The sequence below is a fragment of the Phyllostomus hastatus genome, unplaced genomic scaffold, assembly GCF_019186645.2.
Source record: "Phyllostomus hastatus isolate PE091 unplaced genomic scaffold, TTU_PhHast_1.1 phas_scaffold_501, whole genome shotgun sequence".
Taxonomy (NCBI): Eukaryota; Metazoa; Chordata; class Mammalia; order Chiroptera; family Phyllostomidae; genus Phyllostomus; species Phyllostomus hastatus.
The window spans coordinates 63,339,947-63,364,778 of record NW_025334033.1 but is presented as its reverse complement, the minus strand read 5'-3'; the positions used below and the strand labels follow the sequence as shown (position 1 = coordinate 63,364,778).

Sequence of the window (24,832 nt, the reverse complement as noted above, 5' to 3'; positions counted from 1 at the left end):
AGTGTTGTTATGTTCTATGACCCATCAAAAACATTGGGTAATAAAAAAAAAGAAATGTTTGCTAATGATATCCACCCTCCTCGCCTTGAGACAGCCTTCTTTTGACTTCTCTCATGTTCTCTGATGGCTTTTCTCCATTCACTTCTTCTTTGTCTGCCTGGTGGAGTTTTTCCATTCCTTCTCCGATGGGCTTCCTCATGGTCCTGCCCTAGGGCCTCTTTTCTCCTAAATCTTCGTGCTCTCCTTAGACAACCCATCATTCATGCCTTCAGCAAATACTTTTGGAGCGCCTTCTATGGTGTAGGCAGACTTTAGGTACTGGGGAATCACTGGCTACTTTGCCCTTCTCTTGAAGAATCATGGTAAAGATTCCAGGCGATTAAGGCTCTTGGCAGTTTCATAGTAAAGAAATTAGAAATTTCTTATAATAAGTTCACCCTACATGGTTTTTTTTCTGCTAATAGTTTTATAGAATCCATTTCATAGGAAAGGCTGAAGTACAGGTCTTTACTTGACGTATTCATGACACGCTTTCTGTAAATGAATTTGATATATAACCTGAAGTCTGGCAAATGTATTTTGTGGTTAAGACCGTAGCTTAAAAACTCCAATAGTGTGTTCATGGATGAAGTCCACCAGTCTGCTTGGAGAACGTTGGCTGTTTGATTTTGTATTGAATCATTCCCATTTTAGCTCCAGGTGTGGCCTCCTCATTTCAAGATTCGGATGTAGAGAAGACGGTGGTGATTCCTGGCTACAGCAGCTTCCTTATCATACGCATCGTGGATGATCAGAACGCAATGGCTAAGGCAACCATGCCTAGACTAGTACCCACCGATATGACTTTCGTAAAAGACTCCTGGTTCCTGTACGACTTTGGGCAAAAGAATGGACGGGCATGGGAAATACATGCAAAACCATGTAATTATTGGTTTCAGCAACATGATGATTCACTATCCCTCAATGTCCTGAAATACATCGATCTGGGGAAATCTTACGATTTACAAGTGAAGGTCATACCTCATGGAAAAGGTAAGTTTATTTTTATTGGGAAACATCAAAAGGAGATGTTTTTGCTTACCGTAAATGTGAAATGCACTCTTTGACATGTCTTTGGTTTCCATAGTGGCTGGCATTCTACTTATAAAGTATTAGCTTCTAATTATTGAGCACTCACTATGTGCAAGGCTCTGTAGTCAAAGATTTTTCATACATGTTTTAATTTAATGTTTATAACAACCCTAAAGGGCTAGATAGACTATAATCCTCATTTTACAAGTGAGGAAAATAAGGTTTGGATTATTAGAGTTATTTCAAGTGGGTTTTTTTTTTTGCTTTTTAATATATTTTATTAATTATGCTATTACAGTTGTCCAAATTTTCCCCCTTTGCCCCCCTCCACTGAGTACCACCCATTCCCTCCAGCATTCCCCCTTCTTAGGTCATGTCCATGGATCCTGCATATAAATTCTTTGGCTACTCCATTTCCTATACTGTACTGTACATCCCCCAGTCTATTCTGTACCAACCAATTGCACTTCTTTTTAAATATATTTTATTGATTTTTCCATGACAGTTGTCCCATTCCCCTCGCCTTTATTCCCCTCTGCCCTGCACACTCTCTCCCACCCACATTCCCCCCCTCAGTTCATGTCCATGGGTCATACATATAAGTTCTTTGGCCTCTACATTTCCTATACTATTCTTAGCCTCCCCCTGTCTAGTTTCTACCTACCATTTATGCTACTTATTTTCTGTACCTTTTCTCCCTCTCTTCCCCTCCCACTCCCCTGCTGACAAACCTCCATGTGATCTCCATTTCTGTGATTCTCTTCCTGTTCTAGTTGTTTTCTTAGTTTTGGTTTTTAGGTTCAGTTGTTAATGGTTGTGAGTTTGTTGTCATTTTACTGTTCATATTTTTGATCTTCTTTTTCTTAGCTAAGTCCCTTTAACATTTCATATAATAAGGGCTTGGTGATGATGAACTCCTTTAATTTGACCTTATCTGAGAAGCACTTGATTTTCCCTTCCATTCTAAATGAAAGCTTTGCTGGATAGAGTAATCTTGGGTGTAGGTGCTTGCCTTTCATGACTTGGAATACTTCTTTCCAGCCCCTTCTTGCCTGCAAGATTTCTTTTGAGAAATCAGCTGACAGTCTTAGGGGAACTTCTTTCTAGGTAACTCTCTCCTTTCTTCTTGTTGCTTTTAAGATTCTCTCCTTATCTTGGCTAATGTAATTATGATGTGCCTTGGTGTGTTCCTCCTTGGGTCCAACTTCTTTGGGCCTCTCTGAGCTTCCTGGACTTCCTGGAAGTCTGTTCCTTTGTCAGATTTGGGAAGTTCTTTTTTATTATTTGTTCAAATATGTTTTTAATTTCTTGCTCTTCTCCTTCTGGTACCCCTAGGATTTGGATGTTGGAACATGTAAAGATGTCCTGGAGGTTCCTAAGCCTCTCCTCATTTTTCTGAGTTCTTGTTTTTTCATTCTGTTCTGGTTGAATGTTTCTTTCTTCCTTCTGGTCCACAACCTTAATCTGAGTCTCAGTTTCCTTCCCGTCACTGTTGGTTCCCTGTACATTTTCCTTTATTTCACTCAGCATAGCCTTCCTTTTTTCATCTAATTTGAGACCCTATTCAACCAATTCTGTGAGCATCCCGATCACCAGTGTTTTGAAGTGTGCATCTGATAGGTTGGCTATGTCTTCATCGCTTAATTGTATTTTTTCTGGAGTTCTCATCTGTTCTTTCATTTGTGCCATTTTTTTGGTCTCAGCCCACCTGTTATGTAGTAAGAGGCAGAGCCTTAGGTGTTCACCAGTGCAGGGCAACCTATGTGGTGCTGTTTGTGGGGAAGGGGTCCGAGAGGAAGCAGTGTCACTTGCTCAGCTCTCTTCCGGGTTTCAGTCACTTCTCCCATTTCCCACAAGCAAATTAGGCCTTTCTGGTGCTGATTCCCAGGTGGGTGGGTTTATGCATGTTCTAGGACCCTGTGGGTCTCTCCAATAACTCTCCTGTGGGGCTGGGAGTTTCTCCATCTGTCGCCTCAACCCCCAAGAGGTGTTTCCAATTAGAGGTTTGAGTCTTTATTTCCCTGAGCTGGGACCCTGCGTTGCATGGTCTGTCTCGCTCCTTAGTTGTTCCTCCTGATTTATCTGCACACGAATGTGGGACCACCCAGTCCTCAATCCGCTGCCTCACTGGGTCCTCCAGCCTCAGCCTTTCTGCAAGCCCTCTCTGCCCAGTTGCCCATCACCACCCCTCCTACCGGTCTGGATGGATATTTCTTCTTTAACTCCTTGGTTGTCAGACTTCCATAGAATTCGATTTTCTGGCAGTTCTGGTTGTTTTTTGTTTTGAAATTTGTTGTTGTCCTTCTTTTGGCTGTGTGAGGAGGCACAGTATGTCTACCTATGCCTCCATCTTGGCCAGAAGTCTCAAATGTTTATTTAAAGCCAGACAATGGCTTTTCAATAAAATTCTGTACTTTCCCCCATTCTTTCAGGCATTTATTTGTTACAAAAGTAATAACGAAACATTCACAATGATGAAAAAATGGCATCCTGGAAACAAATTTTGATGTAGTAATTAACTGAACTAGAAAGAAAGGAGGGAAAGATCGAGAAAGGGAGGGAAAGAGAAGAAAAATCTGTCAGCAGGAATGAAGAGAGAACTCAAAGCCAACAAATTCACTCATGTGTGGTTTCCTGAAGGATGTGAGGCTGAGATACGGGTTATACAGGCAGGGGGAAGGATTTTAATGCCCATGCCTTGGGAGGCGATGTGGCTTTGGGCCATCCTACTTTGGGTTAGGATTTTGGAACTGAGTTAAACCATAAAGGGGGGGGAGCAGTGTAGGAAAACTCTACAAACCACCAACCCACAAAAGGAGCTGGGGAGATGATCACTTCCATGGCACTCAAAGTGGGGAAAAAGGATCTCCTATAAAAAACCCAAACTCCAGGGCTGAGCAATACCAAAGACTACCCACAAGATACAGGACTCTTGAGGTGAGAAATAATTATAACCCCAGAGAACCAATGACAGCTAGCACAAAACTCTTTGTGGAATATTTTTCTAATCCAGGTAACATGGACTTCCATGGGAAAAAAAAATCAATCTTAATTAAAATGAATTGAGGAAAACAATTTGGAAACTAAGCAAGGAAATAGCCTGACAGGAGGGATAATCGGCAGGCACCGGAAATAGAAAATTGTAACCTCCAAGAACTTAAGATGATAGAAAAATTAGAAAGATGTTAAAACTAAGCATACCTGAAACTCTTAGACAGATTTTTAAAAAGACATAATAAAAGGAAAAAAACGCTATTTTTAAAAGAGGGTTATTTGAAAAACAGAACCAATACAATTCATATAAATGAAAACTGTCAGCTTTGAAAAACAATGGAAGACATCTATTTTGATTTTCCTCATATTATATATTAATATCCTGAAAAACTTCTTTCTGAAACTCTTAGAATTCCTTCTCATTGGTTATAATACTGATTGCCCATATTTCCTTCAAGTAATTTTAGAGTTTTCATTTTATGATTTTAACTTTCCATTTAACCCCTTAATTTATCTAGACTTGTTTGGTGTATCATAGGTGGTTAGCTAGTTGTTCCAACATCACTTATTGAGTAGTATATTCTTTCTTCACTGATTTCAAAACACAGCTTTATCTTAATATACAGTTTATGGAGGCTTGATTCCATAAGCATAACTAAATAAATCTTTGGCCATTGGTTTGATCCATCCTGGGCGTGGGGTGGGGGTGGGGACTGAAAATTCCAACCTGGCAAGTGGCTCCCATCCCAGAGTGTGATCGGACAGCCACTTTATTAACATAACAAAAGACAGCATTGTCACTCTCACTACTTAGGAAATCCCAAGGGTTTTCGAGCTCTGTGCCTGAAATGGGACAGAGGACCAAACACATATTTTCTGTACTAAGTCACAAGGTCACAGTGGGATACCGTCACACTTATTGTGTCTTCTTCAGTGTCTTTCACTGGTGTTTTATGGTTTTCAGTGTACAGGCCCTTTCTCTCCCTGTTTAAACTTATTCCTAGGTATTTTATTCTGTTTGATGTTATTATAAACAGGATTGCTTTCTTAATTTCTCTTTCAGATAGTTCATTGTCAGTGTATAGGAATGCAACTAATCTTGTATTTTGACTTTGTATCCTGCAATGTTACTGACCTTTTTTGTTCTAACAGGTTTTTGGTGAAGACGTTAGGGTTTCCTGTATATAAGATCCTGTCATCTGCAATCAGAGGCAATTTTACTTCTTCCTTTCTCATTAGGAGGCCTTTTATTTCTTTTCCTTGCCTGATTGCTCTGGGCAGAATTTCCTGTTCTATGTTGGACAGAAGCAGCAAGAGTGGGCATCCGTGTCTTGTTCCCTGTCTTAGAGGCAAAGCTTTAAGCTTTCAGTATGCTGGATACATGATCAGTACACTGACATGTATGACGTTAGCTATGGACTTGTCTTATATCGCCTTTATTATGCTGATGCACATTCCTTCTCTACCTAACCTGTTGAGAGTTTTTGTCACGAATAGATGTTGGATTTTGTCAAATGCTTTTTCTGTGTCCATTGAGACGATAGGTAATTTTTATTTTGTTGACGTGATGTATCACATTAAAGGCCCTGAAAAGCCAAAGCAGTCTTGAGAAAGAACAAAGCTAGAGGCATCATACCTCCTGATTTAAACGACCTATCTTCCAAAGCTGTGTGAATCAAAACATACTGACATACAGACAGACAGACCAATGGAGCAGAATAGAGCCCAGAAATAAACTCAGGCATAGCTAGTCAGCTAATCGTTTCTTTTTAGCCTCACTCAAGGACTTTTTAGAAATTGATTTGAGAGAGAGACAGTGAGGAAGAGAGAAGAGACATCGATGTAAGAGAGAAACGTGGATTGGTTACCTCCCGCATACGCACCCTGACCGGGGGTCCAACCTGCAGCCCAGGAATGCGCCCGGACTAGGGATCCTCTGGTGTACAGGATGATGCGCCAACTGACTAAACCACGCAGCCAGGGCTGGTCCGCTGCTCTTTGACTCGGGAGCCAAGAACACACAGCAGGGGAAGGATAGTCTCTTTCTGAAGAGCTGGTTAAACCGGGTAAGCACTTGAGTGAAACCGGACCCTTATCTTACATCGTTCACAAAAATTCACTCAAAAATGGATTAAAGGCTAATTGCAAGACTTGAAAAGCATGACGTTCTTAGTAGAAAACATAAGGGAAACGTTCCTGGATGTTGGTCTTGGCAATGATTTTTTGTTTGTTTATGGAAATGGCACCCGAAGGACAGACGACAAGAGCAAAAGTAAACAAGTGGGACTAAGGCAAACCAAAACGCTTCTGCGCAACAGCAACAAAAACAAATAAATACCAATCAGCACAATGATCAGGCAGTGGGAGAAAATATTTGCAACCCATGTATCTGATAAGGAGTTAATAGCTAAAAGATGCAAGGAATTCATACAACCAAATAGCAAGGGGAGGAAAAAAGCCTCAAAAATTCAATTAAAAACAGCCAAGGACCTGAATAGACATTTTCCCAAAGAAGCCACAAATGGCCAATAGTACCTGAAAAGGTGTTCAACACATCTCACCATCAGAGAAATGCAAATGAAAACCACGATGAGATAGCGCCTCACAGCTGTCAGGTGGCGTTTATCAAAAAGACAAGAGAGAGCAAAAGCTGGGGACAGTGTGGAGAAAAGGGAACCCTCGTGCACTGATAGCAGGGATGTGAGTTGGTTCAGCCACTATGGAAAACACTATGGAAGATCCTCAAAAACTTAGAAGTAGGCCCAGCAGATGATCCAGTCATCTCTCTGCTGGGTATGTATCTGAAGGAGCAGAAATCAGTATCTCGATGAGACATCTGCACTCCCATGGGCATTACAGCATTACTCACAGTAGCCGAGACACAGAAACGGCACGTGGACATTGACAGAGGAGCGGACAAAGAAGATGTAGTACATGTGCACAATGGAATATAGTCCAGCAATAAAAAAAGAAGGAAATCCTGCCGTTTGCAACAACATGGGTAAACCAGGAGGACACTACGCTAAGTGGAATAAGGCGGACAGGGAAAGACAAATACTGCATGGTTATCACTCATATGTGGAATGTGAAAAAAAAACACAGAAGTCTAACGCATGGAAATAGAGAGTAGATGCTGGTTGCTAGGGGCTGGAGGGTGGGGAAAAACAGGCAGATGTTGATCAAAGGGTACAGATTTCTGGTTATAAAAGGAGAAACTTCTGGGGATGTTGTGTACAGCATGGTGACTGTAGTTAACCATACTGTATTATGTATTTGAAATTTGCTGAGAAAGTAGATTTTAAGATCACTGTATGTCAGGTGGTGCATGTGTTAACATAATTGTGGTAATCATTTCACAATGTATACATATCACAAATCATCACATTATACACTTTAAAAATACACAATTTGATGGTCAATTTACCTCAATAAAGCTAGGGGGTGGAATGTGAAATAACAGACCCTTCTTTGGACCTGCTAAATCAGAATGTGCCTTTTAACAAAATCCCCAGTTATAGTTTAGGAAGTGCTGGCCAGACGATCTTGATTTAAGGGAAACTTCAGATGTGACTTCAGGCAAATCACTTATTACTTCCATTCCTGATTTTCCATTAGTAAAGATAGCTGTTAGACCACACAGTGTTTCAAAACTCTTTTTCCTTTAAGTTTCTCAGCGTGGAAAGATTGCACACAGGTGACCTGCAGGCAGGAATTGCCCTGGTGACATATTGTGTTAATTGCCTACAAGTATTCTCTCAGTAACAATGGACTGACAACCCTTTAATTGAGCCTACCCTTCAGTTTCTTTCCGGAGTTACCCAACTCAGTGTGATCAGTACCAATCAAATGACCTTTATAAGCACTTGAGAACCTGGCTGTGGAAGTAAGGGGCGGAGTGGAGCAACATTTCTGTGAGAAATTTAGAGAAAATATTGCAAAGTTAAACTTTTCTAATAACTATTAAAGTTCACTAAATGCAAATTCCTAACTATATTCACAGGCATTACACATATAATAGATTCTGTAGATGTTCTAGAATCCTGATTAGCCAATCATTATTAAATGGTTTAGAATTTTTATGATTCAGTATTAACCGTTAGCCTTGTTTCTGTAGGTACTCAAATAATTGGACTACCACTAGTGAAAATAATTGTTGGAAACCCAGCCGTGTTGGAAGTTAAAGTTGAAGGCTCTTTTGATGATGCTAATAATTACTTGATGAAAATTTCCGTAGCCAGCCAATATATGCTGCAAGTAAGATTTTCTTTAATTACTGAAAAAAAAATCTACTAACTATAGAAAAGTTACAATATAAGCTAAGTAAAAGCCTTTAGGGTCAAGGTTGGGGTTAGAGGTTAAAGGGTGATCTCTGTTAAAGACAGACTGAGTTAGATCTCATCTCAAGTGCTTTCAGTGTGGACCTGGGACAGTCACTTTACTGTGGTTCGTTTCCTTTCTATAAAATAGAGATGATAATAATAATGCTTACCTCATAAGGTTGTTTTAAGAATTAAATGTGATAATTCAAGTAGGGCATCTGAAGCATAGAAAATGCTTAGTCACTGAGAACTTACAGTATTTTTCTATTTTTCCTCCCAAAACAGGGAGAACATTGTATATACACTTTAAAATATTTGCTCTTTCCACTTCACTATATGTGTCCACCCTTCATAGTCAATAAAATCTTTTCTACATAAAGTTTTTTTATCATAAAGACTTTAATATAAAGACAAAAGTAGAATTTCCATATCTTTATTACACTTGTATTAAACAATAGTCAAGATTTTATTTTTGTTTTACCATCCCTGTTTAACTTGTTTATATTATGACATTTTTTAAAGATTTTATTTATTTTTTTAGAGAGGGAAGGGAGGGAGAAAGAGAGAGAGAGAAACATCAATGTGCGGTTGCTGGGTGCTGTGGCCTGCAACCCAGGTATGTGCCCTGACTGGGAATCGAACCTGCAATGCTTTGGTTCACAGCCCGCCCTCAATATATTCTGACATTTTAAAGCGAATAGCAAACATTCTGTCATTTCACTCCCTTGTGCTTCAGTCTGCATCTCTAAAAACGTGTGTGTTTTCCCTCACTCAGTCACAACACCACTGTCATCCTGAAAACTTGTTAAACTAAATTTTCAGTTTAAAACCAATAGGTCCTGTAAAACTCAGCCTATAATCAAATTTCCCCACTTTTCTCAAAATGTTTTATAGGTGGTTTGTTTGAATTGGGATCCAAACAAGATTCATACAGTATGTGATTATTTTATCTTTTAAGTCTCTTTTAGATGAAAGGTACTATTCCATTTTATTCTCCTGCCATTGAATTGTAGAAATTGGGTCAGTTATGTTCTAGAGTGTCCAACCTTCTAGCTTTTTCTCTTTGCTTCCTAGTTTCTTATTTAACTTGCGTTGCCCCTCCACCCCAAAATTTCCTTTACAAGTACAACCCTACTTGGATTCTGGTTCAATGTGTTTTGGCAAAAATTCATTAAAAATACATCTTTTAATGGCTATAGAATATGGGAATGGGAGTAAAACTTCCACTACCAGAGTTTGCTGTACCACTAGAGTTATCAGCATTGCTGCATTCTTAAAATTCCCAAAATACTTTAAATTTTCAAACAGAATTTATCAAGTGTTGTTAAATAGTTAATATTGTTCCAGGTTGAAATACATTTATTGTGCACAAATTCCTGCTAAAGACAGATCTTTGTGATATACAGTGATTGCTAAGTGAATACCTTCTTTTCAAAATGTGTGCCAATAGAAGTTATTTTATTCATATCTTGAATGCAAACATCTGGGTGCTCATCAGCGAGTGGGGGAAGCCCTATTTGTGTGGGTTGGATGTGACTGTGCTGTTTACTGAATAAGTCCTTCCTGATTCTTGCTCATTTCCCAATGTTGCCCATACCCAGTGAGATGGGAATGTGTTTCTTCCTGGAAAAGAATGTGTCTTCTATCGTGGTTTACTCTCAAACAGATCTTTATGTCAAACTCATCCCTCTGTTTTCTATTAATGTTCTTTTTCTATCTCTGTCCTTTTTCTATATTCTTCAGTTGGTTACTGTGTTATTTACCTCAGGCTGCCATTACAAAATACGACAGACTGGGAAGCTTAAACAAGAGAAATTTATTTTCTCACAGTCCCGGAGGCTAGAAGTTCAAGATCAAGGTGTCAGTGGGGTTGGTTTCTGGGCCGCTTTCCTCCCCTCTTTCCTGTGTCTTCACATCATCTTCCCTCCGTGTGTGCCTGTGTTCAGATCTTCTCTTGCTCCAGGGACACCCATCATGTGAAACTAGGGCCTACCCTGTTGACCTCCTTTTAAGTCGGATACCTCTTTAAAAGGTCCTCTCTCCGAACGCAGTCACCTTCTGAGATACTGGAGGTTAAGCTATCAGCCTAGGAATTTTGTGTGGGTGGGGCGCCTCCTATCACAGTGACTCGAAATCACCTTCCTTTATTTGGGTATTTCCAGGGAACCACTTCACTAGCATTTATCGTCGGGGAAGCGTCGACTGACTGCTTTGTCACAACGTTCGTGCCGATCATGAAGAGCAGCTGTAGCTACCTCAAGTCCATGCGCCACATCCCCAGCGAAGTCATCCCGTTGGAAGACTGGCTCAGTGGGGTTCACAAAGACAGCCAGGGTTTTAATATGATCAAAACGTTGCCGGTAAGAAACGAAAACGAGCAAACAAAAGCTATGTAAGCAGATTGTTTTAAGGGTACCCGAGATATACTACTTGTGTGTGATTGGCTAGCCATGCAGTCTTAGCCTTTCTTTCCTGAGATGCTCAAAACACTCCAGTTATTTTTCAGTCCTCGTGTTATCAAGGATGTGATGGTGACTTATTTCTAAACTGTAAAACGTTTCTGAAATAAGGATTTTTTGGTAACTTAGTTTCATTGTCATTCATGTCACTCATGTATATAAATGGTGGCATTATAACCTGGGGCTTTTGTAATATATAAAGTTACTTGTCCTTATGTTGACCTGTCCTGACTTAACATTACTGGCCCTGTTTCAATATAGTAGCTATTTTAATTTTTGCCTTGTCCAAATCTGACTATTTTTTAAATATAAATTGGTACTCTGCTAACTAACTTATTACTTACAATTTTCCTTGTAGCAAAAAAAAAAACAAAACAAAAACAAATAGCAAAACTTGAAGAATTATTTACTAAATATATGACTAGAACTTTTTATAAGGTGTTTAAACTTTATTTGCATTGACTTTATGGCCACTATTTTAGGTAATAAAAGGGTTTTCACTTATTTACAAGGTCCAACTTATATGACCATGGATGGAAGCTGTTGAAATTTCAGAAAATATTGGTTTGGGAGCATAGGGTGAATAGAAATTTACTTTGATGCCTAGAACTAAAAACTAAATATTTGCTTTGAATGCTTTTCTGGAAAGTCACGATATTTAAATCAAAGACATAGTAAATAATGAATTACCTATTTTGTTGAATCACCCACAGATAAACTACAGGCCTCCATCTAACATGGGAATTGCCATTCCGCTCACAGATAATTTTTACCACGCAGATCCTAGCAAGCCCATCCCCAGAAATCTATTTCTCAAGTCAAAGGTGAGTCATTTTTCTACAAATAAACTAGTGCTTATTGGAATTCAAAATCATTGAGTAAAATTACAGTTGAAAGTAGCTACAGGGATTAAATGAGAAGCTGCACTTAGTAAAATGCTCCATCTGCCCTTTTTGGTGATGCTGCTGCTGCTGGTGGTGGTGGTGATGGTGATGAGGGTGATGTTGGTGGTGCTGCTGCTGGTGGTGGTGATGAGGGTGATGTTGATGCTGCTGCTGCTGGTGATGATGAGGGTGATGTTGGTGATGCTGCTGCTGCTAATGATGAGGGTGATGTTGGTGATGCTGCTGCTGGTGGTAGTGATGGTGATGTTGGTGATGCTGCTGCTGCTGGTGGTGATGAGGATGATGTTGGTGATGCTGCTGCTGGTGGTGGTGATGAGGGTGATGTTGGTGATGCTGCTGCTGCTGGTGATGATGATGGTGATGTTGGTGATGCTGGTGGTGGTGGTGGTGATGGTGGTGATGGTGATGAGGGTGATGCTGCTGCTGCTGGTGATGATGATGGTGATGTTGGTGATGCTGGTGGTGGTGGTGGTGATGGTGGTGATGGTGATGAGGGTGATGCTGCTGCTGCTGGTAATGGTGATGATGCTGGTGGTGGTGATGACGTTGGTGAACATAGGGGTGGCAATGGTGGTGGTGATGATGATGATGATGATGATGATTACTACTACTATTGCTACCAATTCCTCCTCCTATCACTTTAGTCCTTCTCATTTCGCCGCTATTCATGGATATTGTTTTGGAATCAAGAAGTCTAGTGGACCCTTTACCCCTGACCTCCCCCGGCTCCCATTTAGATTTTGAAGGTGATGAATGGACTGAAAGCACCTTTTCTCAAATAAAAAGAGCCCCCAGACCAATCTCACGCCTCCAGCCCTGAAAATATAATGGTGCCAAAAAGGAAAGAAGAGTGTTTGCTTCAACATAGGTACACCTAGACCCCTGCCAAGGTTCTTCCTAGAGGAGAACCCAGCAGCACTCTGCCTCTCTGGAGTGTGGAGCGAACTAGGTGGGGAACAGAGGGACAGTGTGTCATGGGATGGCTTCTTGAGGAAGCCATAGATGCCTATGGAATCTCTCTCCAGAAAAATGCACTTACCTGCCCATACATGTGTGTACAAACAGACATTCGTGTCTACTCATGAGCATGCGCACACACACAATGACATGAAATTGTTTATTTTGCTCAAAACTCTCCACTGTCCTCCCGTCTCAGTCAGAGTAAAAGCCAGATTCTCCCAGTGGTTTATAAGGTCCTCCGTGGTTTGGCCTTGGTGCTGCATCTGACCCGGCACTGCCCAGGTCAGCCCGCTCCAGCCCCATGGGCCTCCTTACTGTTCTGCAAATACGCCAGACGTGTTTCCACTTCGGGGCCTTTGTCGTTTCCAAAAACTCCTCTGTTTGGAATGCTCTTCTGCCCGATATGACGCAGCACCCTTCATCGCTGTCCTTAGGTTTTTCCTTAAATGTTACGTTCATTGTGAGGCCTTCCTTAACCCCTCTGTTTAGAACTGTAATTCCCATCTCCATATTACGCACCCCATCCACCTTCCCTGTCTTATTTTTCCTCGCTGCACTTATTACAAATTTACATATTTTACTCATTTATTTTATTTATTGTATTTCATAAAAAGGGAAGCTACAGAAGGCAGGTTTTTATTAAAATCTATTTTGTTCTCTACTGTACCCTTAGTACCAAGAACAGTGCCAGGCATGGAGAGTGCTTAAAAATGGTTGAACAGAGCAATAATATACATTTACACACATATTGTTACACACACACGGCATGAGGAGGTTGGCTTCTTGTTGAATCTTGTATTTCAAGATAAGAAGCTCTGCTCCAGGCAATGAGCAGCTATAATACTAAGTTCTTCAATTCCATTTTCTCACAAAGATAAATCTGGTTGTGTCACTACAACTAAGCCTCCTGTATGAAAATACGGTTTTACTGTATTTATATGGAAATCTTTTTAAAAATATTTTGTTTATTTATTTTTAGAGAGAGGGAAAGGGAGGAAGAAAGAGGGAGAGAAACATCAATGTGTACTTGCCTCTCGCTCGCCCCCTACTGGGGACCTAGCCCACAACACAGGCATGTGCCCTGACTGGGAATTGAACCAGCAACCCTTTGGTTCCCAGGCCAGCACTCAACCCACTGAGCCACTCCAGCTCAGGGCATTACATGGAAATATTTAGGGGGGGGGGTGGGTTTCAGGGTTTTTTGGGGAGACTCAAATAGGAAATATATCTAATATATACCTAAGTAGATGAAAGTTTTTTAATGCATCTTTTGAAATTCAACAAACATTAACTTCAATATCACCAGAGTTACCAGGCACTCTACAGATATTCTCTGAGGACACAGCAATGAGCATGATAAACATGACACCTTCAGGGATCTTCACTCTAATGGGGGAGAACAGGCATCAGACAAGAAAGTTGTACAAACTAAATAGCGTTATCCAGTGCAGTGTCTGCAAACAGCAAGACCCTGCACAACCTAAAGCAGAGCTACCTGGGAATATTTCTACAACACAGTGTTCTCATGCTCACCTCATAGCTACCGCGTCAGAAACTATGGGGTGTGGTCTGAAGTCTGAATTTTTAAAAATCTCCCAGTTGGCCCTCACTTGCCCTAGCATTGAAGATAGACATGTAGTAGAGACAGACAGAAAACGCGCACTGGGACTGTGGATCAGGGTGCCCAACTTAGTCCGAGGGAGTCAGACTGAGAGGTGGGTAGGGGCCAACCAAACAGGGGACAATGCAGGAGGAGTACAGACTAGTGTAAATAGGAGACAAACGGCATTCCTCTGGGACGAGGAAACACGGAGGGCAGCGATGGGGAAGGGCTCAGTAACTCTGCCCTTCCGTTATTTGCTATTAGGGAAACGCAAATCAAAGTCACCATCACATACGTGCATGTGATGTCTCACATCACAAAGATACCACTTGACACACATTAAGATAGCTATGCCAGCCCTGGCTGGTGTAGCTCAGTGGATTGAGTTCGGGCTGCGAACCAAAGCATCGCAGGTTCGAGTCCCAGTCAGGGCACATGCATGGGTTGCAGGCCATGGCCCCCAGCAACCGCACATTGATGTTTCTCTCTCTCTCTCTCTCTTTTTCCCTCCCTTCCCTCTCTAAAAATAAATAAATAAAATCTTAAAAATATATATATTTCTAAAAAAATCTTACATCATGACATCCTTTAAAAAAAGAATTTTGAAAGAAAAAAATTTGTAAGTATGTGTATTGATAGATGCTAACTAAACTTACTGTGGTGGTCATTTCAAAACCATCATGTTGTATACCTTAAACTAATACGATGGTATATGTCAATGTATCTCAATAAAACGGGACAAAAAGAAACAACAACAACAACAAAGATAGCTATGCCAACTTACAAAGGGGCGAGCAGCTCAGTGATACTTGGGTTCAAATCACCAAGCAAGGAGACACAATTCAGAAATATATGACTTTTCCTTTATTATTAATGGATTTGTTTCCCTTTCTCGGGGATTTTATTTATGCAGGGAACAGATATTTTCTGAGGATTTACTCAGTTTGTAGAGATCCCACCACAGGGACAAGAAGCCAACCTTTGTTAATTCTATTTGCAGAACTCTGGTAAATTCAAACAGTGTGCTAATGTGTCCACTCGGGAGGAGTGTAATTGCACACTCGATCAGAAGTTTTCCCATGCTGTTGCTTTCTCAGATTGCAGAGAAAAGGTGAGATAATTTTTAATTACCTGATGACAGAGTACTTTCATGTTAAATAGTTTTTGAAATGCACATTTTGGTTAAGTACAAAAACTAAGACAGAAATGATGTCTTATTATGAGATAGAACTGAAGATGATACAGAGCTAAAAAGACCTGGAGTTAAATGTGCCCAGATAAGTTACTTAACATCATCTGTAAAATAGAATAATACCCGCTCTGCCTGTCCACATCACGGTTTCTTATAAAGATACCCACTCGTGTCTATATGCAAACAACTTGTAACTTGTCTGACACTCGACTACATTACGGTGAATATTGATTCATTCAAAAATTTTTAGTATCGATTGTATACCAGGTTCTGGGATAATAGAAGTTGAAATCTGTGTAATCGGGAAGTTTAGTCTGGTAGTAGTGACAACATACAAGACAATGTAACGTGTCGGTGAAGAGAACAGATTGTACAAATATTTCCTTCTGTTGGTCTCAAAGCATTCGAAGGTGTATCATGTTCTTGTTTGCATTAGCCCAGTGAGGTACGTACTTGGTAGGACTTTCAAATAGAACTAATTCAAATGCCTTGTAAGACTATACATAGCATTAAATTAAGTAATTTTACCATTCCATGTAAAGATATGATCACTGAGTACAATATTAGGATAGAGTCACCCTTGACAAATTATGAGGGTTGTTATTAAGCACCTCTGAAACTCCCCACTTGCTGAATTACAGTAATATTTCCTGAGCATGGACTGCCCACTAAACCCTGCTCTAACCCCCGTGATTCCATCTGAGGCCGAGCAAAGCCGGGTAATCTGCCAACAACCACGTCAGTCCTGTGTGACGGAGCTAGAGTGGAGCTCTGACTCCAGAGCCTGAGCTTAAAGAGTGTGGCCAGAAGATCACGACCAGCAAGGAGAGAGGCGTGCGGGACGGGCAGGGTCCAGGTCACGCAGTGACTCATGGGATACGGGGTAGCTAAAGGAGTTTGCAAATCCTCATAGTAACGTCCTGTGAAAAAGGCCCATACAAAGTTACTAGTTTTGTTCCCACAAAACTTGTCTATTCCTTTTGGAGCTCACATGGGTTCTACTGTAAGACAATTTTTATTGCCAGACACCCTAAGTAGCCCATTTCATTTGGAGTAGCCAAACTCTTGGGAACATAGCTATGCATTCTTTACCAGGAAATCAGATTAGTATTGAATTTCCCAAATTTACATCCATTCTTGGAATTTGCCTTTTAGGTTCCTCGTTTTAAGTTTCCAGTTACACAATACCCAATTTCTTTGGAAATTCGCAGTGAGGATGGACATGTCCCAGTGGAAACTCCGTATCTGGTCACCGTGACGGAAGTGAATGAGAGGGAAAACTGGGAACTCAGTAGGGTTTGCTCTTTTCTATAATTATCTTACCTCCTAAGCGATGTTGTTATTACCTACATACGTCACTTATCAGAACTGCACGAGAAACAGCCAGAGCGCTTCGGAAAATGGTTTGAGTCCGTTGGCGCTCTGCTGTTCATTCTATTTCTGTGATCTCCCTCGTACTTCATCACCCCTTCCCGTGGCCTGGATGCTATGGCTTAAAAGCATTTGTGATGAATCTGAACTCTGAAACATTTGAAAGCTATTTTGTAGATTAGTAGCAAAAACGATTGGCCGGGTCTGTGCTGCACGTCAGCCTAAGTGTCTCCTTTCACTGCATACGCAGTCACACAGGAAGCTACGAGAGGTATCGCCAGACAACCTATCGGATTTATCTTCTACTTACATGAGGAAAAATTTTTTTAAAGAGGTTATGGTAAAGCCCTGGCTGGCGTAGCTCAGTGGATTGAGCGCGGGCTGCGAACCAAAGTGTTGCAGGTTCGATTCCCAGCCAGGGTACATGCCTGGCTGCAGGCCACGGCCCCCAGCAACCGCACACTGATGTTTCTCTCTCTCTTTCTCCCTCCCTTCCCTGTCTAAAAATAAATAAATAAAATCTTTTCAAAAAAGATGTTATGGTAAAATAATTGAAAAGATGCAGAAATCCTTTTCAATAAGAAAAATGCAATTTTTCACAATTCCATTTTACCTCAAGTATGTAGTCTTTTATTGCACATTTTGCGTTTTGTTTCTGTATGAATACTTTAAGGTGTACATAGCCAAACAGGCAGACAGACGGATGGAATTGAATACAATTTTGATCAGTCATTTGTATTACCAAATATCTAGGCACTTGATGTGCAGTGGGTCTTACTCTGCCCAACACGTGCACTTTTGGAATGAAAAATCAGTAAAAAGAAAAAAAAACACTGCTAAATATTTTGCTTTAACGAGCATCCCATTTTCTGTGGTGTGCTAGAGCCTGCTGTTACCAGCTTTGAGTGTTGACTATTAAACCTTCAAGCATTTTGCACAGTGGTTGTTAAGCGATTGGTAGCTTGAAATTAGCCATGGGGAGAGTATTTGCACCACGCGAATTGGCAAATGCTCCAATCAGAGCTTTTCTCCCCCTTTAGATCCTGTATACCATTACACCATTGCAATTTCTAACCTCCACACTACGCCTCTGGTTTTAGAAAGAATGATAAGAAAAGCAGGAATACCTGATCACTTTTCTGGGAAAGAGTTTTAGTGATCCTATCATGAAATTTTTCTGCCACCTTATCTTCCGTCACTTAACAACCTCTAAAGGGGTCCATTCGTATCTCATTGCCAAAGACGCACAGGGTGTACACAGGTCAGGACTGGTCATGAGCGTCGAGCTGGAAGGAACGAAGGTGGCCAAGGTCTCGTCCTTCTCGACAGAGCCTCTGAGAAGCAGCCATGAGAGAGATGAGGCCCAATCTCCCCTAAATTTATCCCCCACAAAGTCAAGCAGAACTAAAAACATTGGCTAGCTTAGTCATGCCATGGAGTGGAATCTGTCACTGTACCTTAATGTATGTAATAAGTTTTATACCAAATGAGAAAGAAAGCACACATGTACTTAAACTGTATTTCATGTACTTTTAGGACACACCGTACCAGAAAATGTTAAAAAACTGAAAAATTACTTAGAATCTATTCTTAAAGTTCCAGTGTATAATCCTTCAGGCCTCAACTTAAGCATAAGGGTAAGTTGGCAGCATTTTTGTTATTCCTGGTTTGAGCTGAGATAAAATGTATATGTCTAAACTAAGATTGCTTTTAGTTTTAAAGTGTAGGTATCCATGAGCAGTGGAAATAGCACCCTTAAAGTACAAAGTCTGTCCAGAAGGTGTCCAGCCATGTATATGAAAAATAGAGACATTTATTAAAGGAGATACAAGATGCAAGAAACATTTATACGTAGGACAATGACACCTCAGTCCCCTTCAAAGTAGGCACCTTGGGACCTCACACAGTTCTCCCAGTCACCATCAGCTGCCCCATCGTATTTTCCTGAATCTCATCAATGGTATGAAATCTTTCCTTTTGAAGGTGATTTTAGTTTTGGGAAAAGCGGGAAGTTGCCAGGCACTAAATCCGGGCTATAGAAGGGCTGAGTCACCTGGATGATTTGATGTTTTGCCAAGAAACTCTGCATGAGATGTGATGCATGAGCAGGCACACTGTTGTGATGAAGCTGCCAGTCACCAGTTGCCCATAGCTGCGGGCTTCTGAATCATCTTAATAGTTTCCACGGAGGAATGGTCAGGGTTAATGCAAATTCTGATGCAGATTCATTGCTCTACTCACTCAGTCATTTTTAATACAACAGCCACACAGTACACATGTTCATTAGGCAGTGTCTATCTCCCCCAGTAACTAGTACAGTGAGGTTGTCATTGTTCACACATGTGCATTCCAGTCCACTCTCCTTGGCTGCCAGGTTACATCCATGTTGTGCAAACCATTCTCGTTATAATGGCTGGACTATTTCCAGACAGACCTTGTATATGGAGAATGTTTATTTCCTTTCCCATCCATTTCCTTTGATGTTGTTATTTCTAAAGGTATCTGAAAGTTGAATTTAGCATTAACTTAATGATTTTTTGAGCTGACAGGCAAGACCAATACATTAGCCATCAAAATGGAGCATAAAGGGTGTTTCCAAAAGTCTGGGGGCAATGGGTTCTTCACCTGCATGTACACAGACACACCTTCCGGTCCCAGCCGCCCATAAGAACACATGGAGTTGATATCATCTAGGTACTCACTGAGAAAGCCGATGCAAGTGAGGGGCCATATCAGAACCATGAGTATGAGGACTAGCCCAATGTAAGCATCGAGGCCATGTTGCAAATTTCTGTTTTTCCATTTTGAACACAAAGTGCAGTATCAGCTGTCGAATCCCTGCATTTCAAACTCTTGTCCTTCTCCTTCCATTTTCACTTTGAAGAATAGAGTGTATGCCCAGAGCCTCCGGACGATTGGAATGTCAATGCCACGTCTGTGGGGAAGGGGGCTCCAGTGTACATTTTTACTCTAAGCAACGCACAGGTCTGTGCTGCTAAGGACCAGGTGTGTCTTTTTCCACAGGGCTCTGAGCTCTTTCACTTCAGAGTGTCCGTTGTTCCGGGAGTCACTTTTTGTGAGCTAGTGGAAGAATTTCAGGTACGGTGAATGCACAGGTATCCCCCGGGGTGAGGGCTGGCGAGATAACATGACGAGCATCAGTCCAAAAGACACTGAGGCTTTAAAAATGGCCGACCTTGCATGATGGACAGGGCCTGGAGGCAGGGGATCCTGAAGAATGGTGGTGACGTCAGCGGTGATGCATTAGGGCGCATGACCGGTGGCAGGACCTGTATTTATTTTTGTTCACTCTCCACCTTCCACGTTTAGCTCTGTTTCCTGACTTGCCCTTCCTCTCCCTCTCACCTTCCCCCAGACACGTGCGTCTATAACATCGTTGTTTCTGGTGGTACCCTACTTTGGTTAGGCGCGTTAGAATAGTGAAGTCTAAAATACGACAAAAGCTAACAAGATCTAAAGAATGTGGAACCAAAACAAGTCTCAACAAATCACCCGATGACGTGCAGTGACTCGGCTTTACAAATTTATATAATGACATCTGCTACCTATGGGAAATGGGGAGGAAAGAGGATTTCCTTAAATTGATTGATGACTCATTCATTGTCACATACCGATACTACCTTATCAATAACAAAATCAACCTCCCCCTGCCTCGGTTCCTTTTGCTCTCCTGGCCTGGCCCGCAAGGCCAGCCCCAGAATGGATCTCATAACCGTGGGGCTGCGAGGCCGTGGCAGCAGAGCAGGCACCTAAGACCCTGCGCGAACACCCACCCGGCTAGATAGAGGAATGAGGAAAAGGGGCACCTGACATACGAAGAGCGTCACAGGAAATCCCCATTGTTTTCCTCTCCCTTTCCTCACCTCTGTGTTGCCCAAACAGCCCAGTTCCAGGGAACAACACAATAGGACAGGGACTCTCAGCATTCTTCCAGAGGACTTGGGAAAGGGCTTCTGGGGGCAGAAAGTGGGAGGAGGGGGAATCACTAAGAGAAGAGAGCTGGAGAAGGAGATCCCTAACTCTGTGTATGAGCTAGCACGGGTACCAAGCAGCACACAATCAGAACACACCTAAAGAAGCATAGCAAAGGCTTCAAAATAAAACTATCACATCAACACCACCTAAGTTGCAGAATCACCCCTGAGTGGCGCAGGAACCCAGAGGATGCAATAGCATAGCAGAGGCTTTGAACCTGGAGCCGACCTTGGAGCCGCCACCCACGGATGGTGAAGCCTACCTTGTGACCTCAGATCAGCCAGCGTCGGCGGCTGCTGAGACAAACAGATCATCAACATTTGCCAGAGAGTTCCTGACAGAAACCTGAGTCTCATAACATAATTCTTCAATGTCCAGATGGCAATCCAAAATGACTCAACATACCGAGATCTAAGAAAATAGACTCAATTCTGAAGAGAAAAGACAACAAGCAAATGACAACACGTGGATTTCTCAGACAGATATTTCATCCATGTGCCATTTTCAAGTAAATGGAAAAGGAGGCATTTGAAGCAGAGAATGGAAGGTCTATAAAAAATAATCAAATGGAAAATTTAGAACTGATAATACAATGTTTAAGAATTTTTAAGTCACTGGATGGACTCAATAGCAGCATGGGTATGGCAAAAATAATAATTGTGCTTGAAGGTAAATCAGTAGAAATCTAACCTGAAGAAAAAGATTTTTAGAAGAACGGCCTCAGGAACCTCTTTAACAATATCAAAAGCTCTAATATTTATGTTGCCAGAGTCCATGAGGGAGAGGAAAAAGAGACGGGTGCAGAAAAAAATATATATTTGAAGAAATAAAGGCTGAACATTTGGTGAAGACATATATTTACATATTCAAGAAGCTTAATGAATCCCAAACAAGGTAAAGTCAAAGAAATCATGTTTAAACACATCATAGTCAAACTACTAAAAATCAAAGATAAAGGAAAATATCTTGCCCTGGCTGGTGTAGCTCAGTGGATTGAGCGGGGGCTGCGAACTAAAGTGTCCCAGGTTCAATTCCCAGTCAGGGCACATGCCTGGGTTGCAGGCCACGGCCCCCAGCAACCGCACATTGATGTTGCTCTGTCTCTCTCTTTCTCCCTCCCTTCCCTCTCTAAAAAATAAATAAATAAAATCTTTAAAAAAGAAAAAATAAAAAAATAATAAAAAAAATAAAATCTTAAAAAAGAGTTATTTAAAAAAAAGAAAAATATCTCAAAATCATCCAAAGAAAAATAAGGGAAGAACATATAAAGGAACACCAATTTGAGTGATGGCTGATTTCTCATCAGAAACTAAAGAGGCTAAAAGAAAGTTGTGTAACATCTTTAATGCACTGGGGTTGGGGGGCGGGGAGGGAGGAGAATGGACTGTCAATCCAGGATTCTGTATCTAGTGAAAATATCCTTCAGGAAGGTGAGAAATATAAAGGTATTCTCAGATAAAGGGAACTAAGAAAAGCCACTGTTGACAAAATTTCTCTTTTAAAAAAATGCTTAAGGAAGTTCTTCAGGCTAAAAACAAGTGTCAACAGAGGAAAATGAATTTTCAGGAATGAAGGGAAAACTACAAACATGAATAAAAGTAAAAAGGAAGTCATTGCACCGTTAATAAAGGCAAAGAATCATTAAATAATTTTTTAAAAAGAGTGTAAAGTAGCTTACTGATACCAAGTGAGGCAACGAGGCTCGCAGCGGCAGTATTGAAAGTGGAATGGAAATCCTGAATCTGCGGGGAGTCGTGGGGGAATGGATAGCACACGGGGGGCCGTTTCTGAGAAAACAGACAGCTCCTTGGGGCACAGGGAGGACGGCGGCACATTAAATTTGAGTTACACCCTTATCAGTCCTTTTCCTTACAAGCTGGCATTTGCCCACATGCCCCACTATTCTGTTTCCATCCAACTCCACCTTCTTCTGCCCCAAAAGATGATCTTGCCTCCCACTTCACCGAGGAAACACCAGCCACTGCACTTGAATCACCTGCATCTCCATATGCCCCTGCTTGTACATTCCGCATGAACGGCACCCATCCTGAACCAAACTCTCCGAGAAAAAGACCCCTCTGTGCCTCTCGGTCAGTAGGCCTGTCTCTGTTACGGAAACTTGTTCTCCTAATCCACCGGTATTTTGCTGTGTATAATATGCACCCACATTTTGGCCCTAACTTTCAGGAAAATCTTTCATTTTAATTTTTTAATTCAATTTTTTTATTTCTATTTAGAAACAAAACCAATGATCATTACTGCTTTCTAGAGTGACCCTTTTAATGCATAAGCATAAGTAAAAGAATTAAAAACGTTTCTATAGATACAAAATCAGTACTACCGTGTATAATGTGCATCCTTATTTTTGCCTCACCATTGTAGGCCAAAAAGAGCACATTATACATGGCAAAACACAGTCCCCATTCAGGCAGAGAGTCCATTCTGAATATAGGAAAATTTTCCTACGTCAGCACTTGATGAGAGGATTTTCTAAAGAGTCGGCAGCTTGGGAAAGCACACGCTGACGCCCTCTCCCTGGCCGTCCTGCTTCCCCTGCTCTTGTGTGAACCCACTTACTTTTCAGCATCCTGCTCGGGAAGCGCCTCCCCTGACTCCCTCCAAGGCAGGGAGCGAGGCGTTCTCTGGCCCCTTCCACTGCCCCGGCCGGCCCTCCGCCAGTGACTGCAGGACGGCTTCCTGACTGTCCCATCTGCCTCCTTCTGCCACTGAGAGACACAGTCAAGGCAGAGAGGGGCGTCAGGAGGATCCCTACTCCCTGTCTGTTGCGTGAAAATTATTACTTCACACATCATCGAGAGACTGTTTCCGAGCTTTGTGGGTGCTGAGTAAGTCTGGGCAGAGTTTTGCTCAATGATGAGCAGCGTCCCCACCGTGTGGGAACTGTGTCAAGTTCAGCGTTTTTGAATTACTGGATTCAGAAAGCTTAAAGATGTTGCTTTTTCTGTTGCAGATTTACGTCGACGAAGTGCCACTGCCGTTTCCAGGACACACGCTTATTGCCATCGCCACCGCCGTGGTGCTGGGGGGAATGATTTTCATAGTGTTTATGCTTCAGATCCGTAACATCCACCCATGGGATAAGTGCAAAACATTCCTTAAAAGAAGCAAAATGAACTTATCAGGTACCAGTGTCCTCCATCTGGCTCATCGGTGAAAATCTGAATAGCGAACACAAGATTATCCCCATTTTCTCTTTATTCCTTAGTTTTATTAGACGATTCCCAGAACCATATACTTCAATGTTAATATAAAATCTATACAAAATACGACAGCATTGCCATGATAACTCGAATCGCTATTTGTCAATATGTTTCCTATTCCATTCTTTTATTTCATTTTAAAAATTTTATGTCAACCCTTCTCGAAAGGATTTCTCCACGGGGTTCTTAGAAAAATATAAAATGACAACCATCGCTGTGTGAACTGGGTTTTCTGTATTTTTCAGCTTTTATGGAGTGGAGCCCGTTCTTTGGGGTCTGAACACCCGAGCCTTGCTCTTCTCATTAGGAGGCAGAGTAGCCCGTGGTCCCGCTGGGGTGAGACAGCCGGCGAAGGTGGCTAGCCCGCAGGTGTGCTTTAGAGCTCCGTGAGAATTAAAGGCGGAGCTGTCTGGGTTTCTCAGAGCAACTTCATAAGCAGACTGTGGTCCCAAAGAGAGGGAGATTCGGCCCCCATCGTGGGGGTGTTGGAAGAGCAGGGTGCCTGCCCAAGGCACTGCTCCAGACCGCACGTAGAATCCCAGAGACGCACGTCTGTGTGCGCTGTCAGGGCACCTGCCCACATCATCGGAAGATGTCCGGTCCACTCGCAGATCCTCCCTGTCCCTGGGCGAACTCAGCAGCAGTTGCTTTGACAACAAGACGGCAGGTGAGGCCTCCAATCCCAAAGAGCCCAATTCTGGGAGCTGAAAATCACGGTCATGTCGTATATCACAAAAGTTC

General features: G+C 41.7%; 1 protein-coding gene across 1 annotated transcript in view; it reads left to right on the top strand.

The window, feature by feature from the left end:
• Positions 1-24,259, top strand: part of CATSPERB (cation channel sperm associated auxiliary subunit beta) — a 74,395-nt gene extending 50,136 nt beyond the window's left edge. Inside the window, exons 18-26 of the mRNA XM_045823769.1 lie at positions 700-1,032; positions 8,180-8,319; positions 10,547-10,744; positions 11,557-11,667; positions 15,312-15,422; positions 16,659-16,794; positions 18,411-18,511; positions 19,899-19,973; positions 23,842-24,259. Of these exons, the coding sequence (XP_045679725.1) occupies positions 700-1,032; positions 8,180-8,319; positions 10,547-10,744; positions 11,557-11,667; positions 15,312-15,422; positions 16,659-16,794; positions 18,411-18,511; positions 19,899-19,973; positions 23,842-24,045 (1,409 nt within the window). The 3' untranslated portion in view covers positions 24,046-24,259. The remainder of the gene's footprint in view (positions 1-699; positions 1,033-8,179; positions 8,320-10,546; positions 10,745-11,556; positions 11,668-15,311; positions 15,423-16,658; positions 16,795-18,410; positions 18,512-19,898; positions 19,974-23,841) is intronic.
• The last annotated feature ends 573 nt before the right edge of the window (positions 24,260-24,832 follow it).